The sequence below is a fragment of the Mobula birostris genome, chromosome 23, assembly GCF_030028105.1.
Source record: "Mobula birostris isolate sMobBir1 chromosome 23, sMobBir1.hap1, whole genome shotgun sequence".
Lineage (NCBI taxonomy): Eukaryota > Metazoa > Chordata > Chondrichthyes > Myliobatiformes > Myliobatidae > Mobula > Mobula birostris.
In genome coordinates this window covers 25,604,620-25,627,575 of record NC_092392.1, presented here as the reverse complement: position 1 = coordinate 25,627,575, position 22,956 = coordinate 25,604,620, and the positions used below count along the sequence as shown (strand labels likewise).

At 40.8% G+C, this 22,956-nt stretch overlaps 1 protein-coding gene across 6 annotated transcripts in view; it reads left to right on the top strand.

The window, feature by feature from the left end:
* usp6nl (USP6 N-terminal like) overlaps positions 1 to 22,956 on the top strand; it is a 223,595-nt gene that overhangs the window by 99,773 nt on the left and 100,866 nt on the right. For all 6 annotated transcript variants that reach the window (XM_072241354.1, XM_072241351.1, XM_072241349.1 and 3 more), the window contains one exon: positions 17,020 to 17,093. In XM_072241354.1, the coding sequence (XP_072097455.1) occupies positions 17,020 to 17,093 (74 nt within the window). The remainder of the gene's footprint in view (positions 1 to 17,019; positions 17,094 to 22,956) is intronic.

Genomic DNA, 22,956 nt, shown 5'->3' with positions numbered 1-22,956 from the left:
TATGGAATAGATGGCTTTGTGACTAAGTTTGCTGACGACACGAAGATAGGTGGAGGGGTCGGTAGTGCTGAGGAAACGGAGAGTCTGCAGAGAGACTTGGATAGATTGGAAGAATGGGCTAAGAAGTGGCAAATGAAATACAATGTTGGAAAGTGTATGGTTATGCACTTTGGCAGAAGAAATAGACAGGCAGACTATTATTTAAATGGGGAAAGAATTCAAAGTTCTGAGATGCAACGGGACTTGGGAGCCCTCGTACAGGATACCCTTAAGGTTAACCTCCAGGTTGAGTCGGTGATGAAGAAGGCGAATGCAATCTTGGCAGTCATTTCTAGAGGAATAGAGTATAGAAGCAGGGATGTGATGTTGAGACTCTATAAGGCGCTGGTGAGACCTCACATGGAGTACTGTGGGCAGTTTTGGTCTCCTTATTTAAGAAAAAATGTGCTGATGTTGGAGAGGGTACAGAGAAGATTTACTAGAATGATTCTGGGAATGAGAGGGTTAACATATGAGGAATGTTTGTCCACTCTTGGACTGTATTCCTTGGAGCTTAGAAGAATGAGGAGAGACCTCATAGAAACATTTCGAATGTTGAAAGGCATGGACAGAGTGGATGTGTCAAAGTTGTTTCCCATGATGGGGGAGTCTAGTACGAGAGGGCATGACTTAAGGATTGAAGGGCGCCCATTCAGAACAGAGATGCGAAGAAATTTTTTTAGCCAGAGGGTGGTGAATCTATGGAATTTGTTGCCACGGGCGGCAGTGGAGGCCAAGTCATTGGGTGTATTTAAGGCAGAGATTGATAGGTATCTGAGTAGCCAGGGCATCAAAGGTTATGGTGAGAAGGCGGGGGAGTGGGACTAAATGGGAGAATGGATCAGCTCAAGATAAAATGATGGAGCAGACTTGATGGGCCGAATGGCTGACCTGCTCCTTTGACGTATGGTCTTATGGTCTAATTATAGCTTTCGTTGGGCCAGGACCTTTCACATGCTCCATTATTCTCACTTCATCTTTTAAAATTGTTTCGATCGTTGACCAACTGTAGCCTAACGCTTTTCCAATGACTGATGGCATTTCACCTGTTTCCAATCGCTTTATTATTTCCAGTCATGATCGTTTTCCTTTTCTTTGATCCATCATCAGCACTTGCATCGGATTTATGCTTTGGAGACATGGTTACAAGGGTAAATAATAGAAAAATTTAAGCCAACTACAAAGTTGCACGCTCAACACAGTGTTAACGGCAGCATGATCTGACTTAAAATGGCGGATGGCCTTCTCCTTCCTCAAGCCTACGAACTGCTGAAGCCGCGCAATGTTTTCATGAGCGACACAACATAGTGCGTGTGTTCATTATTATGAACCATTGTATTTAACTCGAATTTTCAATATAATAGGCTTTATGGCAGGTCGTTCGTAAGTACGAGTTGCTCGTAAGTCAGACGTTCGTAACTCGGGGACTGCCTGTACTTCAAGATCTGTGGAGGTTTTTCCATCTCAGTTGGCACTGTGAGGTAGCTGATAAAGCTGCCTTTTTGTAGCTTTACTGATTTGGGTGGTTTGCTGGCTTCTAGTGCTCTCGTGTTGAGCATATTCTCCTTGTTGCTCCATTTTCTTGTATTTCAAAGACAGGCTGGTTGGTAGGTCAGTTGGCCACTGTTAATCACCTCTATTCTGTAGGTGAGTGATAACATCTGAGTGGAGGTAAGTGGGGAGAATAAAATGTCAGTGTAGGATTCGTATAAATGTGCGTTTGAGGATCTGCATGAATTCACTGGGCTGAAGGGCCTCTTAACCTGTTGTTTGACTCTAGCCCTATGTCAGGTGGTAAGCCAGCTTCATGTTGGAATGGTTATACTGAAATTACAATGCACACCCATGTAAACAAATCGGTATCTAGAAATTTTTGCCCCTTGTTGAACGGAATCAGGCTATGAAACACTACATCAGGTGCTAACAGTTTCTGGGACTAAATTCAGCTTCTGTAAGTCTCACAAGGAAAGGTAAAGTATTTGGCTATCACAGAAGCTGCAAATAACAGATGTAAGACCATGTTAGCATGCTGGTTTTATTGAGGGTCACATCAGTTAAGTTGTCTTCCTCTCTTTTAAAATAATCCTTTAGTAGTTCAGTGTCATTCATAAAATTTAAAAATTGCTGTTTTTCATTCCTGTTTTATACACATCTGTTAGGTATCGCCTGCCATTGTTTGAACCATTGTTAAGTTTAGCTCAGTCTAAATTCTGAGGTACTGATTTTGATTGCACTGCTTCGTGCTGTGTACTTCCTGAATGTCAGCAAATTACATTGAATTTTAAAATGCAGTTTCTTGATCTCACAGTTCTAGGTCATTATTATAAAAATAGAGATTACAGCATTAGTTCTCTAGGCAGTCCGGTCTATGTAACAAACTCAAATTGTTAATTTCATACTTTTCTGCCTTACATTACACTGAACTTAATTCACTGTATCGTGAGTCAACTTATAACAGAGGCTAAGTTAGTTTTTTTATATATTATAGACAATTGTAGAGATAACCATAATCTTTTTTTACCAACATGATTTTTAATTGAATTCTAGTTGGACAAGAGATCCATTGTCTTCTTGGTCTTTTAAACATGATATACATTGTTTTCATCACTGTTCGCAGTTCTTTTTTTTTGCTGCATTGTCTGACTCAACTATTCCCCAGTTTTTATCAACATTCTCATAATTTCGTTAAACTCCAGGGTTATATTTAAATCCCTGTCAGATCATTTAGTGCATTACAGTTTTAAATTATCTGTTGGAATTTATGTGTTAAGCCTTGTGAATATTTTGGGAAAGTAATCATTTAGCTTGTTACTCTTCTTGTCAATTCTAAGAATTGCTTTATCTTGCTTTGTATATTTGTGTTTATAATGACTGAATTAAGAGATGGACTTGATCAGTGAAAGAATGTATGAGAGAGCAAAAGTAGCACTCAAATGATAATTTTCAAAAATGTTCATGCACATTACCTTCGATGGCAGTAAACGACCAGAAGCATTACAAGTATATCATTCTCCCAATCTAATCTGAAGTGAAACTTTTGTCTACCTGAAGTGAAATCTACAGTTTTAAAACACAACTATTATAGGAAGTAGTGGTTAGACACAGAAGAACTGCAAGTTGTAGATGAATCAGACAGAATGTAACTTTTCAAATATTTTCACAGTTCTTGTTTCATGTCTCCCAAAATATGCTGCCCACTGCAGAGTTGCATGCAGATGTCATTTTTGTGGAAGGCTCATGCACAATCTAATGCGTTTCTCAATGATTTAATTGCAGATTTTTACTGATGGATTTTTGCTTTCCAGCCAGTGTTTGTCAAAAACAACTGCAATTTGTGTGGCTGGTTTCACTGCTGCTGACAAAACTGGGCAACCTTGATCTTTTTAAATATATTAGCAGACATCCCACCTCTCCCGGAAGTTCCGGGAGTCTCCCGCAAATTAATAGTGGCTCCCTGATGCCCGCAAATTATATACAATGTCCTGGAAATTGATTTTTTTGAGAGTGAGCGTGTGTCAGAGAGAGAGAGAGAGAGAGCGAGCGCAAGAGCAAGAAAGCAAGCGCGAGAGAGCGAGTGAGAGCGACCACGAGAGAGAGAGAGCGAGAAAGCAAGCGCGAGAGAGCGAGTGAGAGCGACCACGAGAGAGAGAGCGAGAAAGCAAGCACGAGAGAGAGAGAGAGAATGAGAGTGAGAAAGCAAGCGCGAGAGAGTGAGAGCGACCACGAGGGAGAGAGTGCGCGCCTGCGTGCGATAGAGAGCAAGAGCAAGAACGAGAGAGTTCCAAAAAAAGTCAGAGTGGCAGTGTGTTCCAAAAAAAAACGTACATCACCCCAGACTACACTAAAGTGTACCCCTGCCTAATAGCGGTCAAAAATAATGAGTGTTGCTTGCTGCACTGTTTGCAACAGTGACTTTTCTATTGCCCGTGGTGGGTTAAGACTGTAAAAGACATGTTGAGGTGAGTTTAACAGGTGTCATTCATTCATTAGCATAGCTAACGTTATTTAAACTAGCTGGCTGGCTAGCTGCTAAGGAGCTACTCTATTGCAGACATCCCACCTCTCCCGGAAGTTTCCCGCAAATTGATGGTGCTACCTCCCTGAAATGAGTTTTTGCAGGGCGGGATGTCTGTATTAGGTTAGAGTTGCAGGGGGCTGGAAAGCAGAGTGCCAGAACAGATAATGGAGAGGTTGTGGAGGCAGATGTTGGTAATACCTCAGACAAAGTCAGGAATCAAAAGGTTGAGCATGGTGCAACTAGTGTCTTGAGCTGTATATATTTCAATGCAATAAGTAGGAAAGGCGGATGAGCTCAGGATGTGGATCAACACCTGAAATTATGATATTGTAGCCATTAGGGAGACTCAGTTGCAGGAGGGACAGGCTGGCAGCTCAGTATTGTGGGGTTCCGCTGTTTTAGACGTGACAGGGAGGGAGGGATTAAAGGAGAAGGGGTGGTGTTACTAGTCAGGGAAAATGTCACAGCGGTGTTCCATTAGGCAGACTGGAGAACTCATCTAGTGAGGCATTATGGGTGGAACTGAGAAATAAGCAAGGTTAATGGGCCCTAATTACAGACCACCCAGGGATTTGGAGGAATAAATTTGTAAAGAAATCACCGACTGTTTGCAAGAAACAAGTTGTTAGAGTAGGTGATTTTAACTTTCCACATATTGACTGGGAATCCCTTACTGTAAAATGACTAGATGAGGTGGTGTGTTCAGGGAAGTTTCCTTCGTCAGTTCGTTATAGTGTGCAATGCTGGATCTGCTATTAGGGACTGAGACAGGGCGTGCAACACAAGTTTGTGTCGGGGAAGACTTCGCATCTAGTGACCACAATGCCATTATAAAGTAAATATGGAAAAAATAGGTCTGATCCATGGGTTGAGATTCTAAATTGGAGAAAGACCAGTTTTGACGGTATCAGAAATGATCTGGCAAGTTTGGATTGGGACCAGCTGTTTTCTGGCAAAGATGTACTTGGTAAGTGGAAGGCATTCAAAAGTGAAATTTTGAGAGTCCAAAGCATGTATGTGCCTGTCAGAATAAAAGGTAAAGTTAACAAGTGTACTGAACCTTGGTTTTCAAGAGATATTGAGGCCGTGATTAAGAGGAAATGGGAGGTGCAGAGCAGGTACGAACAAATGAGGTACTTATGGAGTATAAGAAATGCCACCATCGTCCCCGTGCCGAAGAAGTCTTCAGTGTCCTGCCTCAACGACTACCGTCCCGTTGCACTCACATCCATCATCATGAAATGAGAGGCTCGTCATGAGGCACATCAAGACCCTGCCTCTCCCCTCACTGGACCCCCTGCAGTTTGCGTACTGTCCCAACTGCTCAACAGATGACGCCGTTGCCATTACCCTCCACCTGGACAAAAAAGACACGTGCGTTCAAATGCTGTTCATAGACTTCAGTTCAGCATTCAACACAATCATTCCTCAGAAACTGATTGGAAAGCTGAGCCTACTGGGCCTGAACACCTCCCTCTGCAACTGAATCCTAGACTTCCTGACTGGGAGATCTCAGTCAGTCCGGATTGGAAGCAGCATCTCCAACACCATCACACTGAGCACGGGGGCCCCGTAGGGCTGTGTGCTCAGTCCACTGCTGTTCACTCTGCTGACCCACGACTGTGCTGCAACACACAGTTCGAACCACATCATAAACACAAAATGAATTGCAGATGCTGGGGTCAAAGCAACACTCACAACATGCTGGAGGAACTCAACAGGTCGGGCAGCATCCGTGGAAAAGAACAGTCAACATTTTGGGCCAGAACCCTTCGTCAGGACTGAAGAGGGAAGGGGCAGAGGCCCTATAAAGAAGGTAGGGGGAGGGTGGGAAGAAGGCTGGTAGGTTCCAGGTGAAAAACCAGTAAGGGGAAAGATCAAGGGGTGGGGGAGGGGAAGCAGGGAGGGGATAGGCAGGAAAGGTGAAGAAGGAATAGGGGAAAGCACAATGGGTAGTGGAAGGAGGTGGAACCATGAGGGAGGTGATAGGTAATTCTGGTCATTCCCTCCCCCTCCCTTCCCCCATCCCTGTTTCATTCTGCCCCTTCCCCCAGCTGCCTATCACCTCCCTCATGGTTTCGCCTCCTTCTACTACCCATTGTGTTTTCCCCTATTCCTTCTTCACCTTTCATGCTTATCCCCTCCCTGCTTCCCCTCCCCTACCCCTTGATCTTTCCCCTTACTGGTTTGTCACCTGGCACCTACCAGCCTTCTCCTTCCCACCCTTCCCCCACCTTCTTTATAGGGCCTCTGCCCCTTCCCTCTTCAGTCCTGACGAAGGGTTCTGGCCCAAAACGTTGACTGTTCTTTTCCACGGATGCTGCCCGACCTGCTGAGTTCCTCCAGCATGTTGTGAGTGTTGCTTGAACCACATCATCAAGTTCCCTGCTGACACGACCGTGGTGGGTCTCAGCAGCAAGAATGATGAGTCAGCATACAGAGAGGAGGTACAGTGGCTAACAGACTGGTGCAGAGCCAACAACCTGTCTCTGAATGTGAACAAAACAAAAGAGATGGTTGTTGACTTCAGGAGGACACGGAGCGACCACTCTCTGCTGAACATCCTCTGTAGAGATCGTTAAGAGCGCCAAATTTCTTGGTGTTCACCTGGCGGAGAATCTCACCTGGTCCCTCAACACCAGCTCCATAGCAAAGAAAGCCCAGCAGCATCTCTGCTTTCTGCGAAGGCAGAGAAAAGTCCATCTCCCAACCCCCATCCTCACCACATTCTGCAGAGGTTATATTGAGAGCATCCTGAGCAGCTGCAACACTGCCTAGTTCAGAAATTGCACTATCTGGGATTGCAAGACCCTGCAGCGGATAGTGAGGTCAGCTGAGAAGATCATCGGGGTCTCTCTTCCCGCCATTACAGACATTTATACCACAGGCTGCATCCGTAAAGCAAACAGCATTATGAAGGACCCTATGCACCCTTCATACAAACTCTTCTCCCTCCTGCCATCTGGCAAAAGGCACCGAAGCATTCAGGCTCTCACGACCAGACTATGTAACAGTTTCTTTCCCCAAGCCATCAAACTTCTCAATACCCAGAGCCTGGACTGACACCAACCTACTACCTTCTACTGTGCCTATTGTCTTATTTATTATTTATTGTAATGCCTGCACTGTTTTGTGTACTTTATGCAGTCCTGGGTAGGTCTATAATGTAGTTTTTGTGTTGTTTTACGTAGTTCAGTGTAGTTTTTGTATTGTTTCATGTAGCACCATGGTATTGAAAAACGTCTTGTTTTTACTGTGTACTGTACCAGCAGTTATGGTCGAAATGACTTGGCAAGAGAACACTTCAGAAAGAAATCAGGAGGGCTAATAGAAGGCATGAAACTAGTCTAGCAAGGTGAAGGAAAATCCTTTTGCTTTCCTGTTGCTAAGGTTGATTTAAATATCTCTGCTAGGGCCTCGTTAAGAGCAAAAAGATTGCAAGGGACAAAATTGGTCCTCTGGAGACCTTAGTCCCTATGGGAGGCAAGTACAGAGATACTTAAATCATCCTTAGCGACAGGAGAGGTACCAGAGAATTGGCAGATAGCCAGTGTTGTTCTGCTGTTTAAACAAGGCTTTAACCATAAACCAGGAAATTAAAGGCTGTTGAGTCTGACATCACTTATGGGAAAGTTATTGAGAGGTATTCTAAGGGGTGAGATACGTAAGTATGTGGACAGACATTGACTGATTAAAGATAGTCAGCATGGCTTTGTGTGTGGTAGGGCATGTCTAACAAATTTTATAGAGTTTTTCAGGGAAGATACCTGGAAAGTGGATGAAGGCAAGGCAGAGGATGTTGTCAAGCAAGGCATTTGACAAGACGACAACCTGCAAGGGAGATTGGTCAAAAGGGTTCATTCATATGGCATTCAAGATGGATAGTAAATTGGGTAAGATATTGGCTTTGTGGAGAAGCTAAAGGCTGATAGTAGAGGGTTGCCTCTCTGACTGGAGGCTTGTGACTTTTGGTGTGCTGGGTTATTTGTTGCTTTCATTTATAGCAATGGTCTAGATGAACATGTGGTTAGCTGGATCAGCAAATTTGCAGATGACACCAAGATTGGGGACGTAGTGGATAGTGAGGAAGTCTATCATGGCTTGCTGAGGGATCTGCATCAGCTGGGAAAATGGGCTGAAAAATTGCAGATGGAATGTAATGCAGACAAGTGTGGAGTTTTGTACTTTGGTAGGACCAAACAGGGTAGATCTTACACAGTGCACGGTAGGGCACCGAGGAGTGTGATAGAACAAAGGATCTGGGATTACAGGTCCATAATTTGTTGAGTGGTGTCACAGGTAGATGGGCTCATTAAGAAAGCTTTTGACACGTTGGCCTTCATAAACTAATATACTGAGTACAGGGGATCGGATATGATGTTAAAACTGTATAAGATGTTGGTGAGGCCTAATTTGGAGTATTGTGTGCATTTTTGGTCACCTACCTACAGGAAAGATGAAAACAAGGTTGAAGGAGTACAGAGAAAATTTGCAAGGCTGTTGCCAGGACTGGAGTACTAGAGTTGTAAGCTAGGTTGAATAAGTTGGGACTGTAGTCCTCAGAACGTAGAAGATTGAGAGGAGATTGAATAGAGAGGTGCAAAATTATGAGGGATAGCGATAGGGTTAATGGAAGCAGGCCATTTTCCACTGAGGTTGGGTGGGACTACAACCAGAGGTAGTGGTTTAAGGGTGAAAGGTGAGAAGTTTAAGGAGAACATGAGGGAAGCTTCTTCACTCAGGGTCGTGAGAGTGTGGAATGACGTGCCAGTACAAGAGGTGCAGATGAGCTCGATATTAATGTTTAAGAGAAGTTAGGATAGGTACATGAATGGTAGGGGTGTGGAGAGCTATGGTCCTGTTGCAGATCAGTGGGAGTTTAAATGGTTTTAGCATGGACTAAATGGGCTGTTTCTGTGCTGTACTTCTCTGACTTCATAACATGCACTTACATTTTCATGGGCACTATTTTATTTTAAGCAAGTCAAGAAATCTTTATTAACTTCCATGCCTTTATTTGAGGAAATCAGTTAATCTTCAGGACTGAATTGGAGGAGTTGTTAGACTTCATTTGGCAACATATTTTATCATGTACTACCTCAATGTACTGTGTAAATCCTTGATCTGTATGAACAGTATTCAAGCTTTTCCATGGACCTTTGTGTATGTGACGGCAATAATAATAACCAATGGTAATAGCAACTACACAGATGTAGAGCCTCCACGAACGCTGATGACAAAACTGAGTTTACAGACAAAGTTATCCTAACACTTAACATCACACAACAGAATGCATGGCACTGACCTAACAAAAAGACCCTACATACCAAATCAAGCCACTTAATCAAAATTTGTAAATACTGTCAGCAATATTCTATTACTACAATATTCAGGAAAACTTGAAACATTTGAAGAACTATTAACAGCAGTACAGTGCAAGTGGCTCCAGAGTGGAGGCACTCATTAATAGAAACCCAAAATTGAGTAATGAAATGAGAACTCCAGTATGGCAGAAGAGATTAAGAATCAATATTGAAGCCTAACGAGCAGAAATAGCCCACCAAATGGAATATAAAATAGATAACCCGAGCAAAAAAAGTTAAAAGAGTAGCTAATGAAATATAAGATCCATACAAGATACGATCAACCTAACAAAGATATAGTAGAATTTATAGATATACTAAAATAAAAACTTGTTGCATACAAAGCCAGACCAAATAGATACATGAAATGTACGAGACGAAGAAATCAGAATTCTCAGTTCAGGAACAATGGAAAAATAGTTACACAGAACATTAAAACTAAATTCAACACACCGAAATGTCACCAATCCTGGCACAGAATTACCAACAAACACAGAGATAATCAGCAGGGCAATGCACAATCAAGAAGCAAGCAGGATTAGGAAGGAAAAAGAACATTCACACAACTGAAGACATGCAATCACCTGAAGTTACAATGGTTATGCAAAAAGTGTTTATAAAGATTACCTATAACTGGAAAAGTTCTGGCAGTGATAATATTCATAATTATTGGCACAAAAAATGTACTTGCCTTCACCCGTACTTATTAATACATATCAACAATTTTATTAAATCTCGAAAAAATGCCCAAATTTTTGACAGAAGGTAAAACATATCTCTTGTCTAAAGGAGAAATCACAAATGGCTCATCAAAATATCATCCTATTACTTGTTTACAAACTGTATATAAAGCCATAACATCATGCATCTTGCAACTAATCACCACTCACAAGTTAAGCAATATTATACTTATGGAAGAGCAGAAAAGATGCCCTAAAGGTATGGAAGGATATAAAGTAAAACTGGTAATAGATTCTGTAATTCTAAATCAAGCCCGATGGAAAAGCAGAAACCTTTCATGTTGTTATAATGTTGACTGCCAAAAAACATTTGATTCTGACCCACACTCATGGTTAATAGAAGTTTTTAATATAGATAAACTGCACCCAATACTTGTGAAACTCCGCCTTCCGACAACATCTGATGAAGCATTGGTGTACCAAAATCACCCTACCTGTTAATGATCAAAAAAGAAAACCAATCAAAATAAACCAAGGCATTTTCCAGGGGGTCTCTTGAAGCCCACTGTGGTTTTGTCTTGCTTTAAACCTGCTCTCTAGTTTACTGAATCGGACGAAAATAAGGTATAAAATCAGAGACTACCAAACGAATTACACCATGACACACCTTCTATACACAGACAATTTGAAGTGATATACTCCTTAATCAGTAAAGTTAAAGTATTTAATTCAAATGGTAGAATTACTTTTTAAATATATAACCATCAACTTTGGACTAGATAAGTGCAGAATATTAAACATAAAGGTGCAATAGAGCTAGTTGAGTTTAAAACAGAGCAGCAGGATACAATACAACAGATGGAGGAATATCTGCAAGCAAAGAAAATAGATCATAGTGTGATAAAGGGAAAAATTTTGACCTGAGTTTACTTCAAGGCTTAAGAAAATCTGCCAAACAGAACTCAATAGTAAAGATCTAATAAAGGCAATAAACACTTCTTACTGTACTTGTATTAATGTATTCTTTTGGCATAATATCTTGGACGAAACTGTTCTGAAAAGTTTACAAAGGAAAATAGGAACTGAAATGACAAATTTTAGAAAACACTATTATATGGAATGCAATTAGGTTAATACAACCTTGGACAGGAGGACAAAGCGGAGTAACAAATATATTAAAAAAATTACACAGCAGTCAGAAAACTTCTAAGGATATACAGTGCTATGCAAGTCCTATATTCTGATTTTTTATATAAATTTTGTCTTGGATAATTTTTTTGTTTTAGTCATAGTCATACTTTATTGATCCCAAGGGAAACTGGTTTTCGTTATAGTTGCACCATAAATAATTAAATAGTAATAAAACCATAAATAATTAAATAGTAATATGTAAATTATGCCAGGAAATAAGTCCAGGACCAGCCTATTGGTTCAGGGTGTCTGACCCTCCAAGGGAGGAGTTGTAAAGTTTGATGGCCATAGGCAGGAGTGACTTCCTATGACGCTCAGTGTTGCATCTCGGAGGAATGAGTCTCTGGCTGAATGTACTCCTGTGCGCAACCAGTCCATTATGTAGTGGATGGGAGACATTGTCCAAGATGGCATGCAACTTGGACAGCATCCTCTTTTCAGACACCACCATCAGAGTCCAGTTCCATCCCCACAACATCACTGGCCTTACGAATGAGTTTGTTGATTGTGTAGGTGTCTGCTGCCCTCAGCCTGCTGCCCCAGCACACAACAGCAAACATGATCGCACTGGCCACCACAGAACATCCTCAGCATTGTCTGACAGATGTTAAAGGGCCACAGTCTCCTCAGGAAATAGAGACGGCTCTGACCCTTCTTGTAGACAGCCTCAGTGTTCTTTGGCCAGTCCAGTTTATTGTCAATTCGTATCCCCAGGTATTTGTAATCCTCCACCATGTCCACACTGACCCCCTGGATGGAAACAGGAGTCACCGGTGCCTTAGCCTTCCTCAGGTCTACCACCAGCTCCTTAGTCTTTTTCACATTAAGCTGCAGATAATTCTGCTCACACCATGTGACAAAGTTTCCTACCGTAGCCCTGTACTCAGCCTCATCTCCCTTGCTGATGCATCCAACTATGACAGAGTCATCAGAAAATTTCTGAAGATGACAAGACTCTGTGCAGTAGTTGAAGTCCGAGGTGTAAATGGTGGAGAGAGAGAGAGACAAGACAGTCCCCTGTGGAGCCCCAGTGTTGCTGATCACTCTGTCGGACACCCAGTGTTGCAAGCACATGTACTGTGGTCTGCCAGTCGAGTAATCAAGAATCCATGACACCAGGAAAGCATCCACCTGCATCGCTGTCAGCTTTCTGCATTAGCTTGTCAGTTTTAAAAAAAGAGTAAATTTTAGAACACTATTAGAATAATCTGGAAGTTCTTAGCAGTTGAGAAATGAGTGTGCTTGGCTATGCCTGTACCTCAGGTTTGACCAGTTTGAGCTGAGAAAAAAATAAAAATACAACAATAATAGTAATAAAACCAAATCAAGATTTAGTATCTTTTGAGTATGATTCATTTTGCAAATGACCACAAACAGTTTCAAACTTCAAATTTTAAGATTGGCAAAGGTTATTTAATTTGAATTATAAATCCAGAGGTTTTTATTTATTTAATTAATTGGTCTGGTTATTTCCCTTGCCCACTGCCACTGTGTAAATTACTTTCATGTGAATGGTGGTTGGTATAATTTATAGTTCCAAACTTTCAAGAGCAATTTAGTAAGAGAAGCTCTATGCTCAGGGATCAGGTAAGTGATTTAAATAGAATGTATTGAAGAAGCTGGAATCATGGAACATGGAAATATAGATTTATATGCCTAGAGAAAGTACTGTATGTCAGGGGATTGTTGGCTTTGGAAAATAGAATTTTGTTGTTTGATTAAGAAGATGTTGAGCATGTAAGTAGACAACTTTGTGGAGGATTTAAAGAAGTGGTTAGGTAGAAAGCGAAACAAGGTATTATTATGAATCGTTACTCGTTTGAATGCTGAGGAGGATGGGGGCCCGAATAGATTCTTGGTCAGCTTTAGTTGTAATGTAACAATTTGAAGAGCTTAATTTTCTTATGGGATACTGATTGATTAAGTGTTCAAATATTCATGGCCCTTCATTGAATGAATTAAATTCAAATACATAGGAAATTCTCATTTATTCCAGAATTAGAAAAACATGATTTAAATGTAAATAGGAATGCACTCAGAGTTTAAATCTGTTGTTATTTTATCCAATAGATGTTGGGGGTTTGGACACAGCGTTTTTGGGAAGTAATGGAATCAGTTGATGGTGAAAAGGATTTCGTATTGATCTGGATAAACGTTTGAGAGTGGGTAATTGTAGGTATTTTTGAGATTGCCAGTTTATTTTAGGGTGATTCTTTCCATATGAGGATTGCTGACTAGGCCATCATGAGTACCAATTCTGAATTGGCATTGAGGAAGCAGGAGTGAGCTGTTGGAGTCTGAACTGCTGCAGTATCTCTGCACTGCTGTGAGCCTGAAAGTGATATTCCTTTCTCTCGTATGGTGCCATTAAATGATAGAACCTTTATCTTCTCAGCAGGTGTCTGGACTGTCACATTCACAACCACGAACCTAAGATGAACTTCGTTTTCTGCCATTTGGCACCTACTTCTGTTTTGTCAGCTCCTTTGTTGTCTAACTCCTCATCCATTCTCAGTCTTCCATATCATGCTCTCATGAAAGCCAAACAAATGTGAAACTGTGCTGCAAATTTTCTCCAAGCATAGCCTCTACTTTCTTTGTGGCAAGTTACACTTTCTTCTCATAAATTATGTCTTCTACACCAGTGTCTATGACACTTTTTAAAAATGGTATGGCAGCATATATTGTCAGAACAAACTGACAGCAGTCATTTTGTGTAACATCAGGCTGTGTCCATCTCTGGTTTCTTTAAATTAAGCAGTTTGATCAGAAGGAATTTGACACCAAAATAAATGCTCAGGTTTTAATTGATAATGAGGAAAGTTTGGCATATGGTTATTGGAGTAGCTGTTGAACGAATTGGTGGAGTATTGAACATCCAACACATCCTCCAGCTGCACCCAGATTACGTACAGGAGCTTTTCTCACATGCTACGAATTGTGAAGAATGCAGTTTTCTGGGTTGAATCATTACTGCATTAAATCTAAACCCACACTCTTTCCACCTGGAAGCTATCACCATCATGGAAACAATAAATTGAGTGATTTTTCAGGTGCGAACGTGGATGTTTATGAGCCAGGTTGAGGCTGTCATTACTATGTAGATACTAGTCAGATGACTTTAGGGGAAATGCCCCAGACTCATTAGCTTAAAACCAAAACTGTCATTGAAGCTCACCCTCCCCTAACTTTTCCAGTGTTACTATTTTAATGGTAATGTGAATGTGAACCTGGCACAGATAATTCTGAAGGGTATGATTATTGTAGATTTTACCTTTCCCTTTTTAAACTTTCAGCATGGATATTGCCTCTCACAGAAGGAACAGACGTGATTTGTTCTTTGATGCATTTTCCTTTGTTCTGAAGGAGATTGCTACACATATAGATTATGCCAATTTCTAAAATTTACCTACAGCAGTATTTGACTTTTCTGCTTTGTTTGGCTGTTTGCTGTGTATAGGAGTAATGTGAAATAGTGTTTTTGATCAATATCAGATTGAATACATGTGCTATAATAATGAGCAAAAAGTACTACAAGTTCAAACACATTGCTCATAAGGAAGACTGAAGCCTATTCTTTGTGTACAGAATAAAATGGAAACCAGACACATAATTTGGCGGGTTTCCTATTCTTACTATTCTGTGTTAAGAAAATACTCTTTGTTCTATTATTATAAGAAAATATTTTTGCTGATATAAAAATATAGGAAAACATAGGAAAATGATTTTCAGAGCATAATTTCCTTTATTTGAGTTTAATAATATATGGGTTAACTGGTTGTTACTGAAATATTAAATCTAGTATCTCATCAGAGAAGTACCATGATGAAAAATGTGATTCTTTTATAAAATTTCTGTGTTCACCAGATTTTGGTTGTATCCTTCTCCCACATGATGTGCAATCAGCAGGTTGAAGCTTTGACGTCCATTAACAATATTTTTGTTTCGGGGAAGAGTTCAGCTATCAGTTGGGTTGGATGAAGGAATACAGGAAACTTGTATGGAAATTGTCTGGGTCTGGTATACAAGCATAATATGTGGATAACTGCAGTTAGGCTGTGGCAGTCATGGTTCAGTATCAAATCTGCCTGGTTTCATTATGTAAGTTATAAACATGAAAGTCGGCAGATGCTGGAAATTCAAAGCAACATACACAAAATGCTGGAGGAACTCAACAGATCAGGCAGTGTCTATAGAAATGAATAAGCAGCTGATGCTTCGGGCAGAGCCCCTTCTTCAGAACTGATACAGGAAGATGCCAGACGCCATAAAAATGTGGAGAGGGAGTGGAAGGAGGCTAGCTGGAAGGTGATAGGTGAAGCTGGGTGGGTGGGAAAGGTCAAGGACTGGAGGAGAAGGAATCTGATAGGAGAGGAGAGTGATAGAAGGAGATGGGAGAGAAAGGGTAAGAGGAGGGGACCCCAGAGGAAGTGGTAGGCAGGTGAGAAGAGGTAAAAAGTCAGAGTTGGGAATAGAGGAATGGGGAGAAGTTAGATTACTGAAAGGAGAAATCAGTATTCATGCCACCAGGTTGGAGGGTGGTTCCATCCCCAGACGAAATATAGGGTGTTGCTCCTCCACCCTGAGGGCGGCCTCATCTTGACATAAGAAGACTTAGACTGACAGGTTGGAGCCGGAATGGAAATCAAAATTAAAATTTTTGGTTGCTTTGTGGAAATTACGCTTGTGGTGGTAGGAGCTGAGGTGCTTGACAAAGCAGTCACCCAATTTACAACAGGTCTCACCAATGCAGAGGAGGCTGTATCAGGAGCACCAGATTCAATCGGCTACCCCAGCAGATTCGCAGGTGAAGTGTTGCCTTACCTGGAAGGACTGTTTGGAGTCCTGAAGGGAGAAGGTGTATGGGCAAGTGTAGCCAAGAATGCGTTCTGCAACACTATGTCGAGAGCGAAAGGGCATGATAAGGCACAGAAGTTATGGTTATCCACTGCAACCAAGGAAGACGCCAATTTATGATCTGGGCTTGTACCATTGGACCTGGACCTCCAAGGTCGAAAGAGTGAAACTATCCCAGTGCAACTGCATGCACTTTGAAATCTCTCCCACACAGATTTCACTGTCATCATTGGATACAACAGACAACCAACACACTGCTGTGTTCTTTTGCTTGACTGTAAATGAACAAAATTAACACAGGCACCTAGTGCAGATAATGCCCTTATACTATGCGTTCAACGATTCCATCTTCAAATCCTTGTTTTCATTGTAACATTTAAGCTGATTATCATTACCTTCAAATTCTTTGTAGTTCCTATCTTGTTGAAATAGTGACATCATTTCATTTTTTACTCCTGGCCATTTCTGACATCTGTAAGCCTGAATGCTGGAGACCACAGTGAGCAAAATAATTCTGAATTGTCTTACTGCTTATTTCTTGCCAACTATCAGTGACAAAAATCAGCTGATTTTTGAACACAAGCACATGCAAATGCCGCTATCCTAAAGCTCTTCACTCTGAGCACAGTGTAGTGTCTAATGATCACACGAGTTCACATGACTTATTCTACAGTCTCCTGTATGAAATAAATGAAGGGAATCCTGGCTATTTTCTCAGTTAGTAGTTGTTCTTTCAGAGTTGTCCCAAATAACTGCCCCGATAAACCGATGGACCAATTAAATGTAATCTGTTGTAATTTTATTTATATTTTTCACTGAATAGCTGGAAGACATGAGATGCTGACAGATTTCTGTTTTGATTTGTTTTTAGATCCAGATGCAGAACAGGACACAACAACAAGTCTTGCCTTGGAACGTGCTGAAATAGTATCAAAGTATGACAAGGTCAAGTATTTTCAATGTGTACTATATTTTTAGATTTTTAAAAAATTGCTCTCTGCTAGAACAGTCTACCAATCCAGTGCAAAACTATATTTTGCTACAACCACCCCCCTTATTTTTATGCAGTATATTTTTTCTTTAAAACTACTGTCAAAACAATTTATTTAATGTCAATAATTATAAGATATTGACTATCAATCAAGTAAAGTGTTCATGTTGCCCACTATCATGAGAGTTTTTATATCTATTGCCTTCTATTTTACTAAATTCCTTAGAAAATCAAATATTTTCTGGGGTAAACTACTAAGGATATGCTTTTTTGGAACATTGTACATGTATGCACTTTATGTAGCATTTTGCCACTTGCTCCTGCATAAATGTTAAACACAAGGAACAGTATCAAGTAAAGCTGATTACTTCTGCAGGCTTTTTATAGATGCGGTGAACAGCTTGGATTAAAAAAAAGCAGTCCTATTAGGCAAATAGATATGCGTATTACATTGTATTAGTATCGCTATTTGTAGAGCATTCTTTTTGACAGCTATTTGGCTATTGTTAACCTAGTTAGTTATATTCGTTTCAAAGCCAGAAGAAATTTAGCATTGTTTCAGCTAAGTGGCAATTTCAAAAGGTTTGAAAATATTTTTCAACTATCTGTAAGTGCTAAAACTTCCTGAAATAAACGAGATATCTTATAGGGAGCTAGTTGTCATTATGAGGTTGGGGACATTGGACTTTAGAAGAAACTTGATGAAACATATTTAGAGGAGGCTTGACAGGAAAAAAGGAGAGGATGATTCCCTTCTTGAAGTGATCCAGAAAACAATGCCTCATTTCTGAATAAAGAATTGCTCAATTAAGATTGAGGTAAGGAGGAATTTCTTCTGAGGATCCTAGAGTTCTGTAGAGACTAAATCAATGTTAATGTTCAAGGCCAAGTTGGTCTACTGGTGAGTTTGGGGTCATAATGAACAGGGAAGAAAGTGGAACTTCAAAATCAAATCACCCTTTTTTTTTAAAATGGTGCAACAGGTTTGAGGGGTCAGGTTATACTCTAACATAACATAAAAGCTAGACAACTTTGATCTCCAACATGATTGGCTTTGAAATTAGTTTATTATTGTCCAATGTACCAAGATACAGTGAAAAGCTAGTCTTGCATACTATTCATACAGATTAGTTCATTACTCAGTGCATTGAGATAGAACAGGAAAAACAGTGACAATGCAAATTGAAGTGTAACAGTCCTAGTGCCGAAATTCAAAGTGCAAGATCATAATGAGGTTGATTGTGAGGTTAACAGTCCATTTTATCCTTGTGGGAGAGGGGAGAAGAGAGAATGGCTGGGATGAGTGGTATCTGATTAAGCTGGTTGCTTTACTGAGGTACTGGTAAGTTCAGACAGAGGCCATAGATGGTAGGCTGCTATAAAGTATAAGGACCTCATCTTCAATAGTCAGTTGTTGAACTGACACCATCAATATTCTGGAATTACCATTAATCAGTAACCTAACTTGAATCAGCCATATAAATATTACAATGACTAGAACAAGTGAGAGGTTAATTATTCAGAGCTCCAACAACACTTGACATGCCAGTAACAAAGCACCTCCTTCACAACCAGAACTTGTACCTTAGTCTGATGTACCACAGCTGCAATAAGGGATTTTAGAATTCCCAAGGCTCACAAAAGTCTGAGTCAAGAAACATCCTCCCCAGTAGATTCTAGCACATATTGGAATGGTCATTGAAGATTTAGATACTGTTGAGAGGGATGACTTACCAGTGGGAAGATGCAGGGAACAGGTCTCTGGCACTGAGTCTAGTGCTGTGGCTCAGAAGAGCAGAGAGATGAGGAGGACTGTGGTCTTGATAGGAGATTCCATAGTCAGAGGAACAGGGACGACATTTTGTGAGCACAATAGAAACACCTGAATGGAACGTTGTCTCGGCTCAGGCCCATGGCATTCTCAAGGGGAAGAATGAGCAGCCAGAAGTGTTGGTACATATTGGTACCAATGACATAGGTAGACAAGGTGATGAGGTCCTGGAGAGATTTTAGGAAGTTAGGTAGAAAGTTGAAAAGCAGGACCTCCAGGATAGTTATCCGTGGATTGCTGGCCGTGCCGTGTGCCAGTGAAGGTAAGAGTAGGATGATTTGGCAGGTGAATGCGTGGCTGAGGAATTGGTACAGGAGCAGGGGTTCAGATTTATGGATCATTGGGATCTCTTTTGGGGAAGATACGACCTGTACAAAAGGGACAGGTTACACCTGAACCTGAGTGGAACCAATATCCTTGTGGGCAAGTTTGCGTGAGTTGTTCGGAAGGGTTTAAACTAATTTGGCGGGGGGATTGGAACCAGAGTGACAGTGCTGGGGATGAGGTAGTTGTTTCACTGAGGAAGAGCGTAGTGAGACTGCTAGCAAGGAGAGGCTGATGATAAGGCAAAATTGCAGTCAACAGGATGACTTGCAATGTAAAAGGTGGACAGAATTGAAAAGGCTGATGAATATAGGGTTGAAGGTGTCATATTTCAATGCACGCAGTATACGGCAGTAGTCCTCAACCACCAGGCCGTAAAGCATGTGCTACCGGGCTGCGAGGAAACGATATGAGTGAGCTCCACCTTTCTTCATTCCCTGTCATGCCCACTGTTGGAACTTGAACACACACGAGGTCATTACCCACGCGTCATCCATGTCAGTGTGGGAAGGAGATCAACTCCTCGAGCTTGCAAGTGACGGGGGGCTGAAAAGTATGTTTGACATAACATCTCTACCGGCATTCTGGATCAAAGTCAAGGCTGAATATCCCGAGGTAGCCACGAAAGCACTGAAAACGTTGCTTTCATTTCCAACATCATATCTCTGCGAAGCAGAGTTTTCTGCAATGAATGCAACGAAAACTAAATTGCAGAATAGACTAGACACAAGGAACCCCCTTCGTGTATCACTGTCTCCCATCACCCCTCAATGGGACTGTGTTGTTGCAGGGAAACAAGCCCAGGGCTCCTAGTGATTCAGTGATATTGGTGTGTTGCAATGATTTTATATGTTCATACGGGGAAAATATGCGTTGTGTGTGCAAGAATATTGTCAATATTAAACTGGTCCGTGGTGCAAAAAATGTGGGGAATCCTGGTATATGGAATGAAATTGTAGCACAGTTACAGATTGGCATGTATGACATTGTGGGTATCACTGAATCATGGTTAAAAGACGATTATAGCTGGGAGCTTAACATCCAAGGATAGACATTGTATCGAAAGGATAGGTAGGTAGGCAGAGAGGGTGGTGTGGGTCTGTTGGTAAAAAATGAATCAAATCATTAGAAAGAGGTGTCTTAGAGTCAGAAGGTGTTGAATTGTTGTGGGTAGAGTTAAGGAACTGCAGGGGTAAAAAGACCCTGATGGGAGTTGTATACAGATCCCCAAGCAGTAGTTAGGACGTGGTCTACAAATTGCAACAGAAGATAGAAAATGCATGCCAAAAGGGCAATGTTACAATAATCATGGTGGATTTCAAAATGCAGGTAGATTGGGAAATCTGAGTTGGTGCTAGATCTCAAGAGATGAATTTCTAGAATGCCCAAGCAATGGCTTTTTAAGGCAGCTTGTGGTGATCCCACAAAAGGACCAGCTATACTGGATAGGGTGTTGTGCAAGGAACTGGAATTGAGGAGAGAGCTTAAGGTAGAAGAACCCTTGGGCACTGAAGAGGTTGCTGAAGAGATTCTGGAGCCATTAGTAATGACCTTTCAAGAATCACTAGATTCTGGAACGGTTCCAGAAGACTGGAAAATTGCAAATGTCACTCCAGTCTTCAAGAAGGGAGAGAGGCAGAAGAAAGGAAATTATAGGCCAGTTAGTCTGATGTCAGTGACTGGGAAGATGTTGGAGTTGATTGTTAACGATGTGGCTTTGGGGTATTTGGAAGCATATGATAAAATAGGTTGTAGTCAAGCATGATTTCCTCAAGGGAAAGATCTTGCCTGACAAATCTGTTGGAATTCTTTGAAGAAAAAACAAGCAGGATGGACAAAGGAGAATCAGCAGATGTTGTATATTTGGATTTTCAGAAGGCCTTTTACAAGATGCTATACATGAGGCTACTTAACAAGTTAAGAGCCTATGGTATTACAGGAAAAATACAAGCATTTTTCCGCATAGTTCCACAGGGGTGTGTATTGAGATTGCTTCTTTTTACGTTATATGTCAATGGCTTAGATGATGGAATTGATGGCTTTATTGCAAAGTTTGCAGATAATACAAAGATAGATGGAGGGGCAGGTAATTTTGAGGAAATAGGCTACGGGAGGTCTTAGATTAGGACAATGGGCAAAGAAGTGTTAGATGGAATACAGTGTCGGGAAGTGTATGATCATGCAGTGTGATAGAAGAAATAAAAGGGTAGACTATTTTCTAAATAGAAAATTCAAAAATCCGAGTTTCAAAGGAATGGAAGTACATTAATTTCAGGTTGAGTCTGTGACGAGGTAGGCAAATGCGATGTTAGCATTCATTTCAAGAAGACTAGAATATAAATCAAGGATGTAACGTTGAGGCTTTAGAAAGCACTGGTGAGGCCTCACTTGGAGTATTGTGAACAATTTTGGGCCCCTTATCTTAGAAAGAATGTGCTGATATTGGAGAGGGTTCAAAGGAGGTTCATGAATGTTACTCCAGAATTAAAGGGCTTGTCACGTGAAGAGAGTTTGATGACTCTGAGCCTGTATTCATTGGAATTCAGAAGAATGAGGGGTGACCTAATTGAAACCTATTGAATGTTGAAAGGCTTCAATAGAGTTGATGTGGAGAGGATGTTTTCTATGGTGGGAGAGTCGAGGAGCAGAGGGGACAGCTTCAGAATAGAGTGTCATCCTGTTACTACGGAGATGAGGAGGATTTTCTTTAGCCAGAGAGTCGTTAATCTCTGGAATTCTTTGCTGCAGGCAGCTGTGGAGGCCAAGTCTTTACGTATATTTAAGGCAGAGGTTGATAGATTCTTTATTAGTCAGAACATGAAGGGATACGGGGAAAAGGCAGGAGATTGGGGCTGAGAGGGAAAATGGATTATCCATGATTAAATGGCAGAGCAGGCTTGCCGGGCCAAATGGCCTGACTCTACGCCTATATCTTATGGTAAATGGCCCCTTATCCTGATGCATGCTAGATCATTTACTTGGTTCAAGGATCAAAGTTTCAGCTCAGTGACCTGCAGCACTGATGCTTTATTTGCACAGATGTTGTCTGAGTTATTGATTATTCCCAGAATTTAATGTTTTTATAATGGGTTACAAGCATCTTCAGGTTTTTGCTCATCACTCTTGCCTCTCACCTGTTCAGGAAATGTGTCTCCAGGCCAAATAAGTATTTTGTTGTAACATAATTTTATGTGGTATCTTATCAAAATTCAGTTGTATGGGTTTCCTTCTATGTATCTGTTTGGATTTGTTAAATAGTAATTTCTTCTTAAAACCTGATGACTCTGCATTTTCATGTTATGCTACTCAAGCTGTTCCTTTATCACATTCCAAACAGTGAATCTTAAGATTTTTTGACAGCTGAGATGATGCTGACTGGACTGTAGTTTTCAATTTTAGTCCTTCCTTGAATAGCTGTTTTGGATTTTGTATCTTTTATCAGAAGGGAAATAGTTTGCATGCTGGCGAAAGTAACTATAGAAATAGGTTGGAGTTGTGCTTTATTGTTTTAGAGTTTAAAAATTCACCAGTGCTATATTTTAATGTAAATCTCATGAAAAAAGTTGATACCTCTTTTCCTCTAGATTTGAATTTGCCTTTGTTGTAGAGATTTGAATTGAAAGTAACAAAGTTTATACCCTAATGTGCCTGGCTTATGGTTT